The sequence below is a fragment of the Sinocyclocheilus rhinocerous genome, unplaced genomic scaffold (assembly GCF_001515625.1).
Source record: "Sinocyclocheilus rhinocerous isolate Xijiao unplaced genomic scaffold, SAMN03320098_v1.1 scaffold1682, whole genome shotgun sequence".
NCBI classification, from domain to species: Eukaryota; Metazoa; Chordata; class Actinopteri; order Cypriniformes; family Cyprinidae; genus Sinocyclocheilus; species Sinocyclocheilus rhinocerous.
The window spans coordinates 475,129-498,446 of NW_015654052.1; the positions used below are offsets into that span (position 1 = coordinate 475,129).

General features: G+C 39.1%; 2 protein-coding genes across 6 annotated transcripts; both read left to right on the top strand.

The window, feature by feature from the left end:
• The first annotated feature begins 2,340 nt into the window (after positions 1-2,340).
• On the top strand, positions 2,341-7,708 carry LOC107716593 (protein S100-A1-like). Of its 3 annotated transcripts, none has more exons than XM_016523088.1 (4): positions 2,341-2,516; positions 4,540-4,595; positions 4,872-5,025; positions 6,797-7,708. In XM_016523088.1, the coding sequence occupies exons 2-4, from the start codon at positions 4,573-4,575 to the stop codon at positions 6,995-6,997; spliced, it is 378 nt and encodes a 125-aa protein (XP_016378574.1). In that variant the 5' UTR covers positions 2,341-2,516; positions 4,540-4,572; the 3' UTR covers positions 6,998-7,708. The 3 variants fall into 3 exon arrangements, with proteins under 3 accessions (XP_016378574.1, XP_016378573.1, XP_016378575.1); XM_016523087.1 differs by lacking the exon at positions 2,341-2,516 and adding an exon at positions 3,860-4,035; XM_016523089.1 differs by lacking the exon at positions 2,341-2,516 and adding an exon at positions 4,190-4,207.
• A 10,098-nt stretch (positions 7,709-17,806) lies between these two features.
• LOC107716595 (pygopus homolog 2-like) lies at positions 17,807-23,182 on the top strand. 3 transcript variants are annotated; one of them, XM_016523092.1, is made up of 3 exons: positions 17,807-18,655; positions 20,059-20,108; positions 20,351-23,182. In XM_016523092.1, the coding sequence occupies exons 1-3, from the start codon at positions 18,610-18,612 to the stop codon at positions 21,971-21,973; spliced, it is 1,719 nt and encodes a 572-aa protein (XP_016378578.1). In that variant the 5' UTR covers positions 17,807-18,609; the 3' UTR covers positions 21,974-23,182. The 3 variants fall into 3 exon arrangements, with proteins under 3 accessions (XP_016378578.1, XP_016378579.1, XP_016378577.1); XM_016523093.1 differs by having other exon boundaries at positions 17,807-17,890; XM_016523091.1 differs by lacking the exon at positions 17,807-18,655 and adding an exon at positions 19,696-19,887.
• The last annotated feature ends 136 nt before the right edge of the window (positions 23,183-23,318 follow it).

Sequence of the window (23,318 nt, forward strand, 5' to 3'; positions counted from 1 at the left end):
CCTACGCTGCCTAAAAAGGGCTCATTTAGATCATGCTAATGAGCTCTCGTTTAGCTCATGCTGTCATGTATATCCTGGCTAAATCTAAAACCTCTGTTTACTTTGGTGTGTCCGACTCTGTGTGTCCTTCTGGTGTTACTAGGCCCCACTACATTAGCATTATAGCATCATCAAACATCATGAAGTTTGGCTAACATTCTTTAACCACATTTTGTTTGGAAAATGGTTTCGATATATATTTGAAAAGCCACTAGCATGAACATGTTAGCATTGACTTTCACGTTTGATGTTATTCAAGTTTGTCAGTCAAATAGAAGCAGTTAGCAGCTCTACCTTGGCAGGTGATTGCAAGGCCCCACTACATTAGCATTATAACATCATCACACCTTATGCAGTTTGGCTAAACATTCAAATTTTGACCACATGTTGCATGTATATTATGAAAAACAGTATTGAAATCTATTAGAGAAGCCACTAGCTTGAACATGTTGCCTTTCGAGCTTGATGGTAATCCAGTTTTGTCAGCCAAATAACAGTTGATAAGAGCTCTTCATAGTTACATAAAATCTGTTCTGTCTTTTAAACAAACGCATGAGCATTTCATAAAGTGTACAAAGCTCAATGTAACCAACTGATCACATACGCAGCCTTCATTTTCTATGCTGTACGATTGCCCATCTCCATCTACTCAACAATAAAGGACTGTAATGCAAACTCCATTGGCCTGTAGAGTCTTCTTGTGTAGAGTCAACTGGCATGACGGGGTCAAATGGCCCTTATATTGGCAGGTGAACTACAGGAGGAAAGTACGGGAGGGGTGCCGAAACTGAAGATGTGGGAGATGTTCTTGAGAAAGGAGGGGGCAGAGTGAGTGATATTTAAACCCCAGAGGTTCTCTCTCTCTCCTCATCTGTTCCTCAGCTCTTCGGCTGTCTATCACTATCTCCTGCACTTCATTACAGACAAAGGAAGCACTCCGTAGGCAATCAGGTAAGACAGACAACTCAGACGAGAGAAAGGACTCCTTTCTCTCTAAGCAGAAAGCTAATGAATGCTCTTCTGGATTGGATAATCTACTGATAACTTTTCTGGTAGTCTTATTCAAATATCTGTCCATAGGTCAGTGCTCCCATTACTTTTGTGTGAAGTTCTCATGGGATATAGATATAACCTTATAACTTATATGAATGTCTAGTCTTCGAAGTTAAACTAACCCAAATTGAAACATGTGTTTCAAATATATATGTTTCGAACAGATTTTTAAACCTTTAAATATGCATATAGGTTGAATTCAGGTAAATTGGGACACGTTTTGCCATTGTGATATATATATATATATATATATATATATATATATATAGTGTGAAATCTTGAAGAAGATGTTGTTTAAGTTGTAGGACTAGTCTTGGACCAGGGCCTTTAAGTTGAAGACAGGTAAAGTGAATTATTATCATTTTTTTTACTTTTATTAAAAAAATTATCCATATAAAAATATAATCCAAATGGTTTAGAAAATCATTTGAATAAACATCTCTGAACTACTCTACTACTCTATACAGAATAATACAAACACTGAAGTGTCCCACTTTACCATGTATTCACCGAACAACATGCCTGTCCTAAAGAATGGTTTTGTTTTTGATTTAAAATTTATGTAATATATTAATGAATGAGTTCGATTTATATTTGACAGGTTTTTTTTTCATGTAAATAAATGAACCTCTCCTCCTTTACATGTCAAAGAACGGTCAGTTCCTTAGTGTCACTTGGTGTTACATTTCCATTCTCATCTTGGTTGCCATGGCATCACAGTGTCCATTCTATACCATTCTGATACTGCTAATGAGAAGGTGTTTCTGTATCTTATGTCTACAAAAACATGTGCCATCATTTCACCTTTCAGCTTAATTTTTCAAATTATCTTGCAATTTAAATAGTTTATTGCTGTTCTTCTATCTTCTGCTGCCTTATAGCCACTTTGTCCTTTTTAAAAAAAACTTTTTTAATGGCTTTGCGGAACATTAAACCATTCTGACCTTTGTAGTTAGTGTCCATTTCATGAACAGTGGTTCTTGGTTTTAGTACCTGAGTGCTGTAGTTCACCGTTTTTTGTTCCAAATCCCCGTGTCACCATTTGAGCTTCCTAATTAGGCACTCTCTTAGGTTAACTAATTAGTTAAATTAGATGGTGTAGTACTTCAAATAAAGAGCTGAGCACGGAGGCCTCATTAGAGTAACGCTGTCCAAAGTTGCAATTCAATTATTCAATTATATGTAATATATATAGTATAGAAATTTAAGAAAAAGGGCAAACATTAATTTTACTTTTAACTTTATAATTGATTGAAGGAGTAATTCAAGCAATCAGTTAGTTGTTTTATCCTCCAGCTGTTTTTCTTTTCTATTAATTTTACAATTTTCACAATTATACAGTCTACAGGACTCTTTTTTTCCCCACTTAACTTTGACCTCTATCCTCAAAATTAACTAATGGATTTGCTTTAGGATCATTTCAGGTGTGTATTGTGTGTGTGTGTGTGTCTTCACGAGAGCCTCGGATTACTTGGACGCAGGTTCCCTTGGGAACTTGCCCGTAGTTTTATCTTCATTTTGACAGTTTTATATTTCACTTGCGGTTTCCATTTGAGAGATGCGGCCCCTGTTACACGAGCAACAGATGATTTAGATGTGAGCAGGGAAGCGTTCACACACAACTAATGAGCAATTAGTTAAATTAGATGGTGTAGTACTTCAAATAAAGAGCTGAGCACGGAGGCCTCATTAGAGTAACGCTGTCCAAAGTTGCAATTCAATTATTCAATTATATGTAATATATATAGTATAGAAATTTAAGAAAAAGGGCAAACATTAATTTTACTTTTAACTTTATAATTGATTGAAGGAGTAATTCAAGCAATCAGTTAGTTGTTTTATCCTCCAGCTGTTTTTCTTTTCTATTAATTTTACAATTTTCACAATTATACAGTCTACAGGACTCTTTTTTTCCCCACTTAACTTTGACCTCTATCCTCAAAATTAACTAATGGATTTGCAGTTCACCGTTTTTTGTTCCAAATCCCCATGTCACCATTTGAGCTTCCTAATTAGGCACTCTCTTAGGTTAACTAATTAGTTAAATTAGATGGTGTAGTACTTCAAATAAAGAGCTGAGCACGGAGGCCTCATTAGAGTAACGCTGTCCAAAGTTGCTATTCAATTATATGTAATATATATAGTACAGACATTTAAGAAAAAGGGCAAACATTAATTTTACTTTTAACTTTATAATTGATTGAAGGAGTAATTCAAGCAATCAGTTAGTTGTCACAGTGTCCATTCTATACCATTCTGATACTGCTAATGAGAAGGTGTTTCTGTATCTTATGTCCTACAAAAACATGTGCCATCATTTCACCTTTCAGCTTAATTTTTCAAATTATCTTGCAATTTAAATAGTTTATTGCTGTTCTTCTATCTTCTGCTGCCTTATAGCCACTTTGTCCTTTTTAAAAAAAACTTTTTTAATGGCTTTGCGGAACATTAAACCATTCTGACCTTTGTAGTTAGTGTCCATTTCATGAACAATGGTTCTTGGTTTTAGTACCTGAGTGCTGTAGTTCACCGTTTTTTGTTCCAAATCCCCGTGTCACCATTTGAGCTTCCTAATTAGGCACTCTCTTAGGTTAACTAATTAGTTAAATTAGATGGTGTAGTACTTCAAATAAAGAGCTGAGCACGGAGGCCTCATTAGAGTAACGCTGTCCAAAGTTGCAATTCAATTATTCAATTATATGTAATATATATAGTATAGAAATTTAAGAAAAAGGGCAAACATTAATTTTACTTTTAACTTTATAATTGATTGAAGGAGTAATTCAAGCAATCAGTTAGTTGTTTTATCCTCCAGCTGTTTTTCTTTTCTATTAATTTTACAATTTTCACAATTATACAGTCTACAGGACTCTTTTTTTCCCCACTTAACTTTGACCTCTATCCTCAAAATTAACTAATGGATTTGCTTTAGGATCATTTCAGGTGTGTATTGTGTGTGTGTGTGTGTCTTCACGAGAGCCTCGGATTACTTGGACGCAGGTTCCCTTGGGAACTTGCCCGTAGTTTTATCTTCATTTTGACAGTTTTATATTTCACTTGCGGTTTCCATTTGAGAGATGCGGCCCCTGTTACACGAGCAACAGATGATTTAGATGTGAGCAGGGAAGCGTTCACACACAACTAATGAGCGTTCGAAGAAAACCTAGAGTTGTGTAGCACCGGCTAACAGTTTTTATAATCATGCATTGAGTGAGAATGACTCATAAAGTGCCAAACCTGCTGCACCACAATACTTAGAGGTCTAGCATTACCTCTCCGTGTATCTTTGACATCAAAATGAACTAAATGTGTTTAGTTGGTTTAACCCTATTATAAAAACCCTGAAGCAAATCGTTCAGCTTTCCAGCAGTGTTTCTGTTCATGCTCCAGTATTTCTCGTCTTCTGTTGTACCTCATCAATGACTGTTTCTGTTTCTACTTGCGCAGTAGCTCGCTGAACCTGGAGAGAGAAGATCCAAGATGCCTCGCTCAAAGTGTGATGTGTAAGAATGTTGCTTTTTGAGTGACAAACCCCTAAATCAGAATTTTCCTCTAAATCAAATAACCCCCCAAACAGTAAGGATATTATCTCAAACAAATGATTGAGAGAACATTTCACATTTTGTTTTCACCCATAGTCTAAAACATGTGTTTGTGCCAGAATTAACTGAGCCAAAGCTCCGCCCATGCTAGTCATGTGATCGTACATGCAGCAGGGTCTAGCGAGGGGCGCGCCATCTCGTTGTAGCTAACCTTTGACCTTTTTCACCACCTTACAGCATGTCCAAAGAACCAAGCACCAACTTGGAAAGCGCCATGCAGATGCTCATCAAGACTTTTCATAAGTATTCCGGGAAGGAAGGAGATAAATACACACTCAACCGAGGAGAACTAAGGGAACTTCTGACGGAGGAGCTGGGAAATTATCTTGGGGTGAGAAGAAAGCATGTGCACAATTACAATTTTTTTGCAACCTATTTTGGTTTCACAAAGAAGATATTAAATAAAAAGAGGGCGGGGCTTGATTTTATCCAACGGGAATTGACTGGACAATGCAAAGTGGGTGTTCCAAACTGAAATGGAGCCATGAGTTTGGAAGGGAGGGATTAATAAATAAGGATTTGTAATGTCAGCCAAAAATGACAAAGACAAACATGTTTTATTTGGATTAATAAGCACCAATAGATTGGGGAATATACATCAAGAAAGTAAATTGTAAATAAATGAAAAAGTGACTTGATAAAATCAATCAATGCAATCGATAAAATCAATGATGTAAATTTAATTTTTTTCACATCCTCTCTCACATTTTGTTAAAATCTTTCCACATAAATTCTTCAGAACTTCTGCAAAAAAAAAGATTTAAATACTTGCCATCTGCCGTACATACATTTCAGCCAAAACAAATATGACACAACCTGTATCGCAAGCTCAGATTTGCATCTTCTGTAAGTTACAGCAGTGGTTCCCAACCCTGGTCCTGGAGGCAGCCCAACACTGCACGTTTTGCATGTCTCCTTAATCAAACACACCTGATTCAGGTCATCATCTCATTAGTAGAGACTCCAAGACCTGAAACTGGAGTGTCAGAGAAAGGAAACATGCAAAATGTGCAGTGTTGGGGTGCCTCAAAGACCAGGGTTGGGAACCACTGAGTTACAGAAATGCCCATCCAGGACCAGGGTTGGGAACCACTGAGTTACAGAAATGCCCATTTGATAATTATGTCTCATGCAAATATCACGTATGTGGATCCAGCCTCTGGCTTTTTGACCACAAACATTCCCTTTTATTAACATTCCCAGAATTCCTCATGCAAATGACATTATAACTATTGACTTTATACATTCTTAAAAATAAAGGTTCCAAAAGAGGGTTTTCACAGCAATGCCATAGAAGAACCTTTTTTTCTTAGTGTGAAGGACGTTTTAATTGATCTTTTTCCACTATGAACCTTACACTCTAAAAAAATGCTGGGTTGTTTCAACCCAACTTTGGGTCAAATATGGACTAACTCAACTTTTGGGTTAAAAATGTATCCGAACATTTGGGTTAGACCATATTTGACCCAAAGTTGGATTGAAATAACCCAGCATTTTTTAGAGTGCACACTTTAAAAAAATTAAGGTTCCAAAAGGAGGTTTTCACAGCAATCCCATAGGAGAACCACTTTTGGCTCCCCAAAGAACCTTTCAGTGAACAGTTCCTAAAATAACTTTTTTTTTCTTAATTTGAAGAACATTCAAAAATGTTCTAAAGAACCTTTTGTGAAATGGAAAGGTTCCATGGATGTTAAAGATTCTTCATTTTAGAGTGCACACTTTTAAAAAATTAAGGTTCCAAAAGGAGGTTTTCACAGCAATCCCATAGGAGAACCACTTTTGGTTCCCCAAAGAACCTTTCAGTGAACAGTTCCTAAAATAACTTTTTTTTTCTTAATTTGAAGAACATTCAAAAATGTTCTAAAGAACCTTTTGTGAAATGGAAAGGTTCCATGGATGTTAAAGATTCTTCATGGAACCATAGATACCAATAAAGAACCCTTTTCCACTGTGAAGAATCTTTTGTGCAATAGAAAGCTTCCATGGATGTTTAAGGTTCTTCATGGAAGATGCCAGTAAAGAACCTTTATTTTTAAGTGTATTTTATTACATACTGTTACACAGTTTTAACTCTCCATCTTTTCATTTTTGTCTTCATGCAGAATGCTCAAGATAAAGACGCGGTGGAACGAGTGATGAACGACCTGGATGGCAATAATGACGGCGAGGTGGACTTCACCGAGTTCATCATCCTCATGGGGGCGCTGACCGTGGCCTGCAACGATTTCTTCCTGGACAGCCCGGCACCCAAAAAGCCCGAGAGCAAGGGTGATGCAGCCACAACAGAGGAAAAGAAAGAGTAATGAGCAAATGCTACAAGAACAGAGAGAGAAAACGGAGAGAAGTATTAGTAGTTTGCATGGTTGAGAACAAGAGAGTGTGTTTCATCCATTTCTTTTATCAGGGCCGACAAACCTAGTTCCTGGAGGAGATTTCTATGCTTTCATAATTCAACCGAAGCTGTTAACATACTTTCAAAGCAAAACTAACAAACCTTGAAGGCAAAGACTTGGGGGTTTGACTGAAACACACATCAGTTCAGTGCCAGGAGCTGGTTTGTCTAATGCTGAACTATTTTTTTTCTAGTTAATGAGAAGTTCTTGAGTATAAGTTGTTTAAAAGTCTTTCAGGAAGGGTGCCTTCTGTTTCATATGACCGCAGACATTATATACAGCTATATATAGTGTTTTTTGAAGGAAGATATAGCAGCAAAGTGTATTTTGAGTGCAATCAGTGGCTACTAAGTGTATGTCAAAGCCTGTATAGGGGGAATGGGACAGGAAATAGTGAATTATGAACAGTTATGACTGCTCATTTTTAATTATTCTGAACTGTGACTTGAAAACAGATGTTGAGGTATTTACATTTATATCTTTCATGATGATGTAATTATAAATACCCGTTATTGTTGACAGCACTATTTCATGGTTACCATAAATTCTGAACAGTGTTCATAATCTATAATAATTCAGTGTTGAAGATGTGGACTTGGTTTGTCTCTTTCTTTACATCTATTTTTTTAGCCTATTTTTATTTAATAATCAATATGTATCTTCTTAATTATAATAAATGTGCAACTGACCTCCTTACATTTGTCTGATATATTTTTTTGTACTGTGATTCTAAATGCAATTTTAACATATTGAACATTTATCATATTTAAATGGTTTTCTGTTATCTCTCTGATTAGTATAAGAAGGTTTCGTTTACTACACCGGGGTTTACAAACTGGGGTCCAGAAACACCCAGGGGACTGCTATTTATTTATTTATTTGAGATACTAATTAACTATGCTCACTGTCATTTTCTTTACATTCACAATACCAAATTTGTGATAATATTATATCATCATGGTCTTAAGTAATGAAATTAATTGTGATTACTTTAATATTGATGCATATAGTTTTAATAATTGTATAATATGTTAAAATGTAAAAAAATATATAATGTTAAATAATTTTAAAATTATATAATATGTTAAAAACTAATATTTTAAAATAATAAAATACATATATTTTAAGTCATTCTAACTAAAAAGTAAATATTTCCAAGAAATTATTTTGACATTTGCTTTTGTGCAGACAATATAAAGACAGTTATAAAATACTTTTACTTTTTTTTTTTTTTGTTGTGTTCACAATATCAGTTACATTTTTGTCAAACAGAAAATCATAAAGTTTGAAAGTGCCTGAACCAGGGTTATTATTATTGATTAAAACTAAAAGCATAAACTTTTCATTATTTGAAATAAAATAAACATTAACTGAAATAAAATAAAATCAGCTAGTTACCAAGCAAACATTTCTCATTTCCACTTAGTTTAAGATGAAGTAATATAAATTAAACTAAAAATTAAAACATATTCACATAAAACTTTAGCTAAAATTAAAATGAAAAGAGAAAATATACGAATAAAATCTAATTCAAAATATTAATAAAAATTATAATAGTATATCAGTGACATTAAAATAACACTGCTTTGAATAGTCTATTGTTAAAAAAAAAAAATTCTACCAAACGTACACGTTTATATCAAACAGCACAATCTCATAATGCTAGAAACAATATAAAATGTAAAAGTCTTTGCATAATTTTCAGTCTTTGGGTCTTTTTTTGAGCGGAATTGTTGAAGTCAGCAGCAGTGCAGTAACGGCTGACTGAAGTGTGTGAGAGTTACCATAAATCCACAACAGTGAGGATTCCCACTAGATGTTGGTGTGTAAATACTACAAAGGTGCTTGCTCGAGCACATCCTGGATTTGTTGCTCATTTCCGGCTCAACCTGTTTGACTTGATCTACCGCTAGCCATGTTTACCTTGGCCTGTAAAGGAGAAACAATAAGCAGCCACAAACAGTTGTGTTAGAACAAAACAGAAAGAGCTTTAAAATGTCTGTAATGATCCTGCATTCATATTTCCAGACGCACATTTGTGTTCAGCCCAGAGCCAATTACTTCAGTCCAGACAGTCATGTTGAATCAATTATGAATGGTATCTTTCATTTCAGTGATATAAGCATTTGCTGGTTCATGTTACATAGCAACTGATCGCATGTTGTGTATTCATTTTGCTCTAGGGAAACAAATCTTCATTGGATCAGAGCTGTACAGTGCTTTGATCATGATGATGAACAAAGTTTACACTGTATAACCTCATGTCATTCACTGAGATGTAAATGACACATACCTGCACATGCAATGGCAATGACATCATCAGTAGAAAGGCTGTCACAAACCTGTAGTTGTGTTATACGGGTTGCATCAGCTGAAGCATGTTGTGCATGTTAATAATGTATGTAGAAATGTTTAACATTTTTCTTTTCACCATTGTTGCAGTGTACTTTACTTAATTACTTTTGATCCTCCAGAAATCATTCTAATATGCTGATATGGTGCTCAAAAATGATTTCTTATTATTATCAATGTTGAAAACAGTTGTGCTGTTTATATTTAATATATAGTATAATAATATTATAAAATAATATTGTCAAGGAAACCTTGATACATTTTTCATCATTCTTTGATGAATAGCAAGTTTAAAAAACAGTGTATATTTTAAAAACACAAATCTTTTGTAACATTAAAAATATCTTTACTGTTACTTATGATCAGTTTGACGTGTTCTTGCTGAATAACTATATTAATTTCTTTAATAAATATAGTGTCCAACTTTTTAATAAATTGACTTTTTTAATTGAAATGTATTTATTTATTTTTACAGTTTATCTTTTTGTTTGTTCATCATTTAAACCCTTTCCCCCTTTTTTGTATTGAAAATTATCAGATTTTAATATTTTATTATATAAGTCCTGTTTTTATTTATTTTCATTTATCAGACACTTTTATCCAAAGCAACTTAAAAATGAGGAATACAAGCAATTTATCATGAGGAGACAATATTGTGAAGAATGGGCCCTTTTCACAAGACTGTGATGACACGTTTCAACGGTCATCAGCATCGTAAATCCTACAAAGTTTTTTATATTTTCATGTTTTTTTTAATGTATGTACATTTATAACACTGTACTTTGTATTATATTGCCTTAAAAAACTAGTTAACGCTAATGCAAGGGTGTTTCTAATACAGCATCTATGAGAGTGATGGTAAATTTGACATTATTCTCTTTTCCGACTGCCGTTATTAGACTGCCATTTTTGAAAGCCGTGAAAACGTGGAGTTTTTCTTTTGCTATTTGAACGAATGGGGATGCAACAAATATATTTGTGGAAGTCTCCCATTCACTGCTATAGAAGTTTACTCAACTATGCGACTTCCGCTGCTGAGAAACCACTGCTAATAGAAAAAATATGTTTTTTCTTATTAATTCCATCATCTTATTAATTCCTTTATCGCTACATTATCCATGCAGGATACAAATTATGCTTTCACACAAATAATTAAACCTAATATGAAAGCATGTATGAACATTTCGTCTACAAATATTTCGTCTTCCTCCAGACCACAGACAGTGTTCACGGATAGTGACAGTCTTTTGGCCAGGTCTGAGGCTGTTGTGGCAGCTTTGATGTGGTGGTGTCCACTGACCGGGTCCGGCTGGTAACTGTAGTGCTGCATGTCACCGTTATCTGGTCAGGCTGTCTGGACCAGCCCTGACAGACACTTCAGCTTACCTCACGTGCTGAACGTCTCCACAGCAGTCTCCAGCTCTGCTTCTGACCCTCCCGCGACAGACGTTCAGCTGCTGATGATCTGTACTCACGATAACAACAACAACAGTGTCCATATCAGTGTTCATACATGCAGAGAAACACGTACTTCCTGCACAGTAAAGTGGAGGCTCACACCATGAGCTGACATGCAATGACTCACTCATGTATATGAACGTGCATTTGTAAGGCCTTTATGAAAAGTATGTTTGACATTCTAGAGCAAATGTTACACAGACAAATGTGAGCGTGTGGGAGCCACAGAAGAGAATGCAATAGATAACAAACATCAGTATTTATCTATACTGTATCAAATATTTCCTCATACTTTTTGATGATGGATAGTTGTAATGGACTGGGCGTGACAAAAAAGATCCAATTGCAAGCTTTATTAAAAGCGTGGTCGAGACAGGCAAGTTCAAGATCTAACAAACAATTATATCCAGGGCAAGGCAAAAGAGTAATCCAAAACAAGCAAAGGTCAGGGCAGGCAGCAAACAATCATAAAAACAAGGAAACAGTCCAAGGTCCAAAAACAGGCAAGGCAAGGCAAAAACATTGAAACGCTCAGAAGTGTCTGCTAACAGCTGAACAAGACTTCGCAATGTGAGTGGGTGGGTGTGCAGCTTAAATAGTCCTCCTGATTGGAACCAGGTGTGTATGTAATCAGTTCCTAGGTGTGGGGTGTTATGGGAAATGGAGTCCGTGAAAGTGGCAAAGGTCCAGGATGGAGTGCCCTCCAGAGGAGCTCATGGGCACTCCAGCTGGAGATCGTAACATAGCCCCACCCTTAAGGAGCGGCTTCCAGACGCTCCTAAACAAGAACAGACTTAAGTCCAGGAGGGAGGTGGAGCGGAGGCGGAACAGGGGGAGGGATGGAGGGCCAGGTCCTTGTGGCAGACCGTGGATCTGTGGAGGACTTGGGCCATGGAGCAGTGGCAGACTGTGGAACAGTGGAGGACCTGGGCCATGGAGCAGTGGCAGACTGTGGAGCAGTGGAGGATCTGGGCCATGATGAAGAGCCAGCGGAGCTGAAGACCACCAGATCAGAGCCGGCGGAGCAGAAGACCACCAGAGCTGGGCAGAAGACCACCACAGCGGAGCAGACTGGACTGGAAATAAGAGCACAGAGAGGTTAACAATGGCCTCATCGGCCATAACAGGACAGGCAGAGAGTTCACAGACGGCCTCCATGGCTGTAACAGGCTAGGCAGAGAGTTTACAGGGGGCCTCCATAGCCGTGACGGAGCAGACAGAGAGTTAATGGACAGCCTCCTTGGCCGTAACAGGGCAGACAGAGAGTTCGTAAACGGCCTCCTCAGCCGTAACAGGGCAGACAGAGAGTTCATGAACGGCCTCCTCAGCTGTAACGGGACAGGCAGAGAGTTCAGAAGCAGACGCTGCTGCCTCGGGAGGTTCTGCAGCGGAAGCCGCCACCTCTGGAGGTTCTGCAGTGGAAGCCTCCAGCTCTGGGGCAGACTCGTGGACAGGAGAGGCCTCTGGGGCAGACTCATGGACAGGAGAGGCCTCTGGGGCAGACTCGTGAACAGGAGAGGCCTCTGGGGCAGACTCGTGGACAGGAGAGGCCTCAGAGACAGATTAATGTATAGAAGAGGTCTCTGGGGCGCAGTGTGCAGCGGAGATGCCTTGGCATAGCAGACGTGACGTGAGCAGGCGCTGGAGTAGCTGGCTTTGGCTTGGCAGACATGACATGAGCAGGCTCTGGCATAGCAGACATGACGTGAGCAGGCTGTGGCTTGGCAGGCATGACGTGAGCAGACTGTGGCTTGGCAGACATGAAGTGAACAGGCCCTGGAGTAACAGGCATGATGTGAGCAGGCTTTGGCTTTAGCTTGGCAGGCATGACGTGAGCTGACTTTGGCTTTGGCTTGGCAGGCATGACGTGAGCAGGCTTTGGCTTGGCAGGCGTGACGTAAGCAGGCCCTGACATGACAGTCGCGGTGTGAAAATGTTCTGGTGTGGTGGGTACTGGAGGATAGCAGGGTTCCACATCAGCAATCCCCACAGTAAATGAGGAACCACTCAACCGGAGTGCAAAGTCAATATATTGCTCTAGTGACCAGTGTGGGGTATGTGGTGGCATTAAACATGATATTCCTTTAGTTAAGCCAAAGCGAAAAAAATATTTTAGGGCAATGTCATTGAAACCCACCTGGTCACACAGTTCACAAAACTCTGCCACATAATCCTCAATAGGCCGATCTCCCTGACGAAAGCGAATGAGGCGAGATACTGGATCCATGGTTGGTCTGGTGTTCGATAAAGCTGCTGGATCTGTGGTAGGCGAAGTCTTCTGTAACGGACTGGGCGTGACAAAAGAGATCCAATTGCAAGCTTTATTAAAAGCGTGGTCGAGACAGGCAAGGTCAAGATCCAACAAACAATTATATCCAAGGCAAGGCAAAAGAGTAATCCAAAACAGGCAAAGGTCAGGGCAGGCAGCAAACAATCATAAAAACAAGGAAACAGTCCAAGGTCCAAAAACTAGTGATGGGGCTCCGATGCTCCGACGCCGTTTTCAAAGCACTATTGTATCACACACTGTGCCGATGCTTGTATCGAAATGACAATACCACGTGATTGATAACATTTGAAGCTTCGAACGTCATGCAGTATCGGAAGGTCGGGACAGCTGGTTTGAAAAAAATCGGCGCTTTGCATGATTCTTGTGTTTGACTTTACATTGACTTGGTTGTGTGTGTGTGTTATTTGGGATTCAGTAGGTTCGTTAGATAGGCTGGAGAAACCGAGTCTGACCACCAGATGTCGCTAATGCGCACTGTGTTAAAAAGCTTCGAGTAATGAACCGCTTTTCGGCACAATTTGATGAAAGCCTCAAACGGTTCAGAAAGCCTCGGTTTCCCATCACTACCAAAAACAGGCAAGGCAAGGCAAAACCATGGAAACGCTCAGAAGTGTCCGCTAACAGCTGAACAAGACTTCACAATGTGAGTGGGTGGGTGTGCAGCTTAAATAGTACTCCTGATTGGAACCAGGTGTGTATGTAATCAGTTCCTAGGCGTGGGGTGTTATGGGAAATGGAGTGCATGAAAGTGGCAAAGGTACGGGATGGAGTGCCCTCTAGAGGACCTCATGGGCACTCCAGCTGGAGACCGTGACAATAGTAGAACACTGTAAAAACCACTACTACTACTACTACTACAAAAAAAGTAAATAAAAAAATAAAATAAAATAAAAAAATAAGCACACACACACACACACGTATATATATATATATATATATAATTACAGAAATTAATAGGCTAGTTTTATTCATCAAGGATGCATTAAACTGATAAAAATGACAATAAACACATTTATAATGTCACAAAAACATATTTCAAATAAATGTCATTCTTTTTCACTTTCTATTAAGAATCCTGAATAAAATGTATAATGGTTTCCACAAAAATATTAAGCAGCACAACTGTTTTTAACATGGACAATAATAATGTTTCTTGAGCACTAAATCAGCATATTAGAATGATTTCTGAAGGATCATGTGACACTGAAGACTGGAATAATGATGCTGACAATTCAAGGTTGCATCAAAGGTATTTTAAATTGTAATAATATTTCCACAAAATTACAGTTTTTACTGTATGTTTTATCAAGTAAATGCAGTCTTGGTGAACATAAGAGACTTTTTTCAAAAACATTAAAACATCTTTTCAGCCCAAAACCTTTGAATGGTGATGTATGAAAACTGAACATTATAATGTCCCCACAACCAAAATGTAATTTGGAAAAAGTTTCAACATAAATTAGTTGTCTGGTGGTTCTTCTGGTTGAACACTGTAGTTTGAGGTTGAAACCAACTAGAGTTGTTCTCACCCTTGCGAAGTTTTAAACACATGGTCTGTTCTGTAACTAACTTTATATCTCACAATTGCTTTATTTCTTATATTTGCAGTGTGTTTAGACTACAATTACAAGCCACTTGGCGAGCTACATTTGTAAAATATACAGTTTGACTAACAAGCTAATTGCTACAAGATAAAGCTCATACTGTAATACTTTCTCAGGCCGATAAAGTTTTGAATTTTAAACTAAAGTTTTGTAATATCAAAATTACTGATTACCATTTTACCATGTCATATTTTATTTCCTATTGTAGCTCCATGGCAATCTACTGTAAAACCAAAGAGGCTGTTTTCTTGAGGCCTCATAAGAACATTGTTTCTGGGGAGAGCTTTGATTGACACGTTTTTTGCGTGTTTGGTGTATCTTTAACTGCTGGTTTGCCTGTCTGTCTCATACAATATGCTCGTGGAGGATGGCCCTGGTCTTAAATTGGATCACAGCAGGCGTCACAAGAGACTGCTTATCGGACTCAGCTATCATGATGATGAAGTAAGAAAGGTAAAAAGAGAGGGATCGTAGCGTACCTACTGAAAGGAAAGGGGGAGGGCTGGTGTCAATTCAATCCTTTTTCCCTGCATGTTAAGTGTCTTTAATACTGGTGAAACGATACCGAGGCAACACTTTGCCCATTTTTAGCAGTGTGATTCCCTTCGGCTATCACGTATTGCTGCTATTCTACCCTAAACCCCAGGGGCCACATAGACTCGTGTACATCTGATCTGCAAACAGTCATTAACCCTGTCGCCTCTGTCACCCCTTCACCTAACCTTCACTGCGATCTTAACCTACCTATGACAGCAGTCCTGGATTAACAATTAATCTCAATTTAAGGCAATGCAGACAGTAACTCAATCCTGAGGCTAAAATTAACACTAATGGGTCTTGAAGAGGGCCTGAGAATGCAGAAATCATTCATGAGGAGCGCTTGGGAAAGACTTATCAATGAAATGATTCATAACTAATGACCAAAGGTGGATCATGGCAAGGTGAATGAATGACTGTGGGACTGTGCACCTTTGGATCTAGACTGGGTCTTCATTTTGCATTGTGTGATTTATGACGACACACATCTCTGAGTAACTTACAGGGTTATTATAGTTAACTAAAACTAAATTAGAACCATAAAAAAAAAAAACATTTCCGTTGCTTGAAATAAAATGAATGTTAACTGAAATAAAATAAAATTTCATCTAGATGCCAAGGCAGCATTTCTCACGTTCATTTAGTTTAACTTAATCTAGGCCTACTAAAATAACTACAACAAAATATAAATGAATAAATAGGCCTACTATAGATATATTTAAAAAAAAAAATGAAAACGAATAAAAATATCAAAAACAAACAACAAAATGACTAAAACTTACAAAAAAATTAAAAACTACTTCTAAATATTATTAAAAACTATAATACTATCTCAATGATATTTAAACAACACTGGTAACTGCACAACAAAATTATGGCAGAAAGCGGTGACTTTTTTTTCATGAGAAAAAGAAAAAAAGAAAATGATGAAGATGAAGATCATTGATGATTGAATGAAGATGATTCCACATCAAAGCTTTTCTAAAGAATGGGAGAGAATAACCATTGGGTCATTAATTGGTTCAGTATTAGCCAACAGACCTGATATTGTAATTACAGTATTTAAAATGTAAAGTCTAAAATGTAAAAAATGCAAGTAGCAAAACAAACAGATGATAGATAGATAGATTTACAAGACATGCTAAGTTCATATATAATGCATCACTTGTATTGTATTACAAGGGGTGTACCTAACTATGCTATTTTTAGGGCAGTGTGAAAGTATCCTCAAGTCATTCAAAGCAGAAATGGTTTCAGACAGTCACAGTAAATTAAGTGACAATAACAGCTGTGAACTTGTTTTAAGTGCTGGCATGATTGTCCTGATACTTTTACAATTGACGTCCCAATGTTACTTGCAGTGTTGGTTCTTTGTTTAGCCAATAGAGGCCGCCAGAGGCTAACTTTTAGTCAGATGGGCACCGTTATATGACTCTAATTTCTTTCCCTACTGAAGAAACCAAGTTCAGGGGTGCAGTGCAGTGGGCATGTACTGTGTTAACTCGACAACAAGAGGGCAGCAGAGTCAGTGGAATAATACATTTTAGTTGTCTCTTGAGATCCAAAGCAGTGAAGGTTATGGAATTGATCTGAACACAGTTTTGCCATTTGTGCTGAAAATGTTTGATTTATGATTTGAGTTTGGAGGACTGATCCTAAATCAGTAGTAGGCCTAGTGCAAAGAGAAAACCTCCATCGGTGCACTGAATTGAGCTGCTCTGACTCGTTTCTAGAAAGTTGTATCTCAATTTCCAACACGTTTTCATAAATTATTCTAAATTCATTTAATTGTAATTATTTTATTATTCGATTTTTGATATCAGTGTTCAGATGCAGTTGATAAATAATGCCTACAAATCTGCTTTTGACATAAAAACTAATGTAATGACATAAAAGATTTCATTTTAAAGGCATTTTTTATTTAGAACAAGATTATTTATTTATAAAGAGAGAGAGGGGGAACAAATAAAACAAAACCACGTTCAATTGAACTGATTCCATGCAACGGCAGTCTTAAAACTACAACTCCACTCATGCATTGGAACCATACAAGCATTCAGACGCGCCTATAATGAACACGGGGGTAAACATTTTCTTGTTAGAAAACAGTCAGAGTACGTTCCCTCCCAAACTGCACAAGATCATAAATAAAGTCTAATTGTACCAATTTACAACAATACCGATTGCAGTGAACTGACTGCAAAATGCACAACAGAATTTCATTCTGCCTCATTCGCAAAATTGGTCTGATCTCGATCAGTCCACATGATTGATACACGGGGCACGGCGAGAAAAATATTGAACAGTTACAGAAACAGTGTCAGACATTTATTAGGTGTACCTTGCCTAAATGCCACCTATATACCTGAAAATACAAAACAATTATATAATATCACTAGTAACGTAAACATTTCGTTAAAATCACGTACTTGTTTTAGCCCGATCCCCCCTATTTTCCACACATGCCCTGCGCGAGTCGACTCAGGCTGTCCCTCTTTGTCCGGCAACGAGCAGGCCGTAATTAACATGGCCAATTTCGCGTTTGGGGATAAATATTAAATCGTAAGTCTATTTGACATTGATTGTTTGTCATATGCGGGTTGACATCCATGTCTTGATGCAACAGTCAGGTGTATATGAATGAGCTGTGTGAGCAACGTTTACCGTCTTTACCTTGCTTGCTGATGGCTAAACCGCTAACTAATGGTAGCTAGATCGCGAATTCAAATCACGTTTGAATTAAATTCAAACGCTTATCGCGTTATTTACAGTCTCACCGCACTTTCGAATCGAACGCAGTTTAAAATGGGGAGAAGAGCTCGGTGTGCTTGCATCTAAAATGTCATTTAGACGGCCGTCCAGGTAGAAACACATCTGTATGTGATCACATTGCAGGCAGGCAGATGTGTATTCACATTCAGTCCATCCCAATTACTTCTTATAACAGCTGGTTTGCGTGCTTGCAAAGATCTTTTGATCAATAACTCAACATTTTCAGACATATCTGCGATGCTCATCCAGATCGCGTTATTATTTGGGGGTGCATGCGTATAAACGTGGAGAAAATGATAAATCTGACTCAAACCATTAATGCATCCTTCAGACATGTTGCTGAGTAGGTGCCTGGTCTCATTGGCCCATCGGTACAGTTAAAATTAAGTATTTCACGTGCAATTCCTGGGGCTGCGGGGTGATACTCGTTGGACCCGTGGAGGCTTTTGTCAAATAAACTAATTTCTGTAAATGAACGGTGTCATGGCACCGCACCGACAGTCATTTTAATGGCGGGACAGCAGGCGGGACAGAGTCAAGGAAAACGAGGCAAAGGTAGGAAACTGTCAGTCAGCGCATCTCTGTGTCCGAGCGGGAATCCACACAGCTCTGGCTGCAAATCTCCCTTTTCCCTGTCCGCACATGCCTGAATGTACGGTGGCCTTGTTTACGTGGGGATCTGTCTTTGGGTAGCTTTATGTCAACCTCGCACCACTTGTCTATTCACGCGTGTTCGTTTGTTTTTTTGTTGTGTTTTTTTTTTTACACGCATTGCATTCAACTCTTTTCCAACTTATTTGCCCTAAAAGCAAGCCTCTTATCTTGGGATCAGGGTTTGGGGATAAAAATTCATCAGCTGTAAAGTTTGTCTTAAGAGAGAGACCGATATTGCCTTTTTAAGACAGATTGTCTTTTAGTGTCTGATAACCGATTTGCAATTTTTAAATACTCCTTTAATACTCCTTTCTTTCTGCTTTCTGACAAAATTAGACTACAATTAAATGAGATATATTTAATATAATATTTTATAACAATTTAAACAAATATTTATTATGCAATGATATTTATGCTTTTTTCCCCCCCAAAATTGTCCAGATTTATTTTTAGATTTATTTTGGGCTGTGTAGTTGTAAATCTAAATTTTTGCCTTGAAAATGAATGAATGTATTGGATAGTAATAATAATAATAATTGCTTATTATTTATTAATTGGTATTATTATTTAAATATACCGTTAAGTGACTAGTGACATTCTGTGAATAGTAATTAGGTGCTAGTCTTTAGAGCAGGGATCCTCAAGTCTGGCCCACGAGATCCACTTTCCTGCAGACTGACCAAATGGCACCATATATCAGCAGACCAAATATTACAGTATATTCATAAAAATATTGGTCAAACCGATTATTGGTCTATCTTTAGTCTTCAGTTTCTTGTCATAATGTTTAATAACGTTGGATACACTTTGATAATCTGGAACCATGCTTTAGAGCAGTGATCCTCAAATCTGGCTCGCGAGATCCTCTTTCCTGCAGAGTTTAGCTCCAACCCTAATCATTATGGTTTGAATTAATTGGTTCTCAAGAAACATGTAGGCTATTTATTGGAGGTACTGAGATGTGTGGTTGTAAAATTGAGTTGTTTCCACACAGTTAGAAATAAAAACGTGATTTAGACAAAAGCTATTGACACTTATATGATATGTTTAACAAAATAGTCAGTGCTCTGCTTTATCTCTTCAAATGCCAGTCAGGTTCACAGTTGATGTTAGCAGTGTGACACAGTGGGCATGTAAATGGCCAATTCCACCTAATACCACTTGGCAAATTACAATGAAAAATGATCTTGTGCACATTTTTGCATCATAAAATGTTGTCTATGAATGTGCTTTTGGTCTAACTGCTACTTTCCCCCCTCCCTATTCTTGTTCATTGTTCCCCCTTTCCATTTCTGCTTCCATAGGTTCCCAGATGAAGAGCCCAGAGAAAAAGAAGAGGAAGTCCAACACTCAGGTTAGTTTTTGAATATTTGGTCTTGAATTTTATATGTAGCCTGACTTTGTTGTAATGTTTGCAATGGTATTCGTATCTTAGTGGACTTGCTTCCCTCCTTAAGCTAAATGTTAACAAGAATTGCATTTAATGACAAATTCAGTGCATTAAAAATATTAATAATATGTGTATTTAGTAAAACATTAGAAACTAAGCAATTCAGTGTTACCAACTCATTTCTCACCCTTTGTATTTCCTGTTAGGGGGCTGCATTCTCCCACCTCTCTGAGTTTGCACCCCCTCCTACTCCAATGGTTGATCACCTGGTGGCCTCTAATCCTTTTGATGATGACTTTGGTCCGCCATCACGATCTGGTGGAGGGGGTGGTCCAGGTGGTGCCTCTTTTCTGCCCAGCCCAGGGGGTGGTGGAGGTGGCTATGGCGGTCCCGGTCGAATGGGAGGAGGTATGGGATTCATGGGCAGCCCAGGTGGACCTGGAGGTGGACAGCCTGGCCGACGACCCCCTTTCGGTCCCCCAACGCCAAATACTGGACCACACCACCCACTTGGATTTGGGGGCATGCCAGGCTTTGGAGGTGGTGGAGGCGGAGGAAGTGGTGGAGGAGGATTTCCACCAGGAGGCCCATCCCAGTTTAACATGCCACCCAATTTCAGCCCACCCATGCACCCTGGGCAGGGATTCAATCCAATGTTGTCACCTGGAGGAATGGGTGGCGGTCCAGGAGGTGGAGGAGGTCCACCTCATCCAAGGTTTGGGATGCCTCAGCAACAGCCTCCACATGGACAAGGTGGCCATCCCTTCAACAGCCCACCCTTACCTGGTGGCCCTGGCCCTCGTGGGCCTCTACACGGCCCCATGAACCCAATGGGGGGTATGGGTGGAGGAATGAACATGATGGGCATGGGTGGTGGGGGCAATATGGTGGGTGGTCACCCAGGTATGCCTCCGCAAGGACAGTTCCCTCCTCCACAAGATGGCCCGTACCCTGGATCAAGTCCTCCTGTTGGTGAAGAGGGAAAGAACTTTGGTGGTCCAGGTGGTGGTCCACCTGTTCCCTCTCAACAGCAACCACCTAACCTTAATCCCTCCGGTCCTCCATCCAACAATGCCACTCCTGGTCCGTCCCCAACCCCTGGACCCCCACAGCCTGGAGGAGGTTTCCCAGGTCATCCAGATGTCCAACAACCCAACCCTAACACTCCAGGTCAACCCCAGTCAGCTCCTCAGCCTCCCAATCCCAACTCATCCCCCACAGGCCCACATAATGGTCCCCAGCCTCAACAAGCACCAACCAATCAGCATCCTCCACCCAACTCCACTGGTGGCCCTGGCCCCAACACCCCATCCAACCAGCAACAACCAACGCCACCAAACTCCGCTCCAGGTTCGGCGCCCTACAACCAGCAGAACAACGCTCCTGGAGGTCCAATGCCAAACCAGCCACCCAACTCCAACCAGAACAACCTTAACAACAGCAGTGGTGGCAACACTCCAGGTAGCAACCCCAATCCTCCATCCAACTCCAACTCTACGCCCAACACCCAGTCCCCACTTCCCAGTGGGCCCGCTCCACCAGCTGCTGGCCCAGGCTCTGGTCCCCCAAAGCTAGGTGGAGGCATGGTGTTCCCTTGTGGCCTCTGCCTGTCTGAAGTGCACGATGACCAAGAAGCCATCTTGTGCGAGGCCTCCTGCCAACGATGGTTTCATAGAGACTGCACAGGCCTAACTGAGCCAGCATATGGGCTGCTAACCAGAGAGAGCGCTGCGGTGTGGGCTTGTGACTTCTGCCTCAAGACAAAGGAGATTCAAGCTGTTTACGTGCGCCAGGGACTGGGACAGCTGGTCGCTGCAAATGATGGCTAAAGGTTAGAAGAAGATTGGGGAAGAGGGATGTATGATTTATTTCTTGGCGCTTCATGTCTTGTTTCATGGTGAGAAAGTGAAATGGAAGCGAAGAATTAATCCACCAGAGGAGAGCGCGACATGCAGATAAAACGGAACTTCTTAATCTGTTGTTACTTCTCGCATTCGTTTCTTCACAGATCTCATAAGCACTTTTAGGGCCCATGTCTCTGATTAAAAAGCATTGTACCAGATGTTGGAAATGTTTGTGTATATAGAATATCATGATACATTTTCAAAATTCAGCTGTTTTTGATTGATGTTGCACTCATAGGTTTTCATTTCTCCTTGGTGACAAATTTGGAGAAGCAGCTTGATTCTGGCCACAGTACAAAGCAAAATTCAATGCGTTTGCACAAGAATTTAACCTTTTGTGTGATTATACCCAAGATCAGCCTCCAAAAAACTGTCCAATCTCCTCCCCAAGGCCCCCCCCCAAAATCCAACTTCTTGATCTGCAAAGCACTGACGCCAACTTGCTACCTCAAAATTTTGACATGTCTGGCTAAGAATGCTTTAAGTCAAGAGTGTATAGTCACCACACAACCTCTCCTCTCCTCTGTGATCTTCATTTCAGTATATCCAAAGGAATATGGCAGCGTCCTGGAAAAGGCATATAATAAGTGTAGATAATCAACATTTCACTGTGTGCGTTGTTAAACACATGAGCGAACTGACAGAAATTGGAATCCTGTGATTCTTTAATTAAACTCTAGATTGTTTCTCTTCATGTACAGCTACTCACTGTTCTTGACACAAAGTGGAGAATGATGGCTGGTGGCAGTGCCGATACTGGTAATCCATAACCATATCAGTGTGTGTATGTATGTAGTCTTTGGATTGCATGTGAACCAATGCAGTACTTTGTCAGAGCTGTTTTTAATTGTTACATTTACTGTTCCAGTTAGGCCTCATCCTGGGCTATGAAGTAACCAAATAACAGAACGAAATCAAATGTTGTCACAGAGTGAGATGTTTGCAGTTTCTTCCTTTTTTTATTTCTACATTTCTGTCCCAAGTTGCCTTTTTCTTGTTACTTTTTATGTACCTGTGTGTATGCTGTTCAATTTCCTTGCTCTGGTGCCCTCCATTCGCCAGCATTGTGCAGTAATATGGGGGGTGTTCTGACCTGGCACTGTACTGAAAGAAGTAAACTGAATTGTTTTTTTACAAGTCTTTTTTGTGAACTTATTACTGTATTAAATATGGGTTTAAAAAAAAACAAAACTAAGGCATGTAGTTAAAGATACCTTTTTTTGCATGTTTATTTTCAGCTCGGCAGTCTATAAAGTAATATATAAAAAGT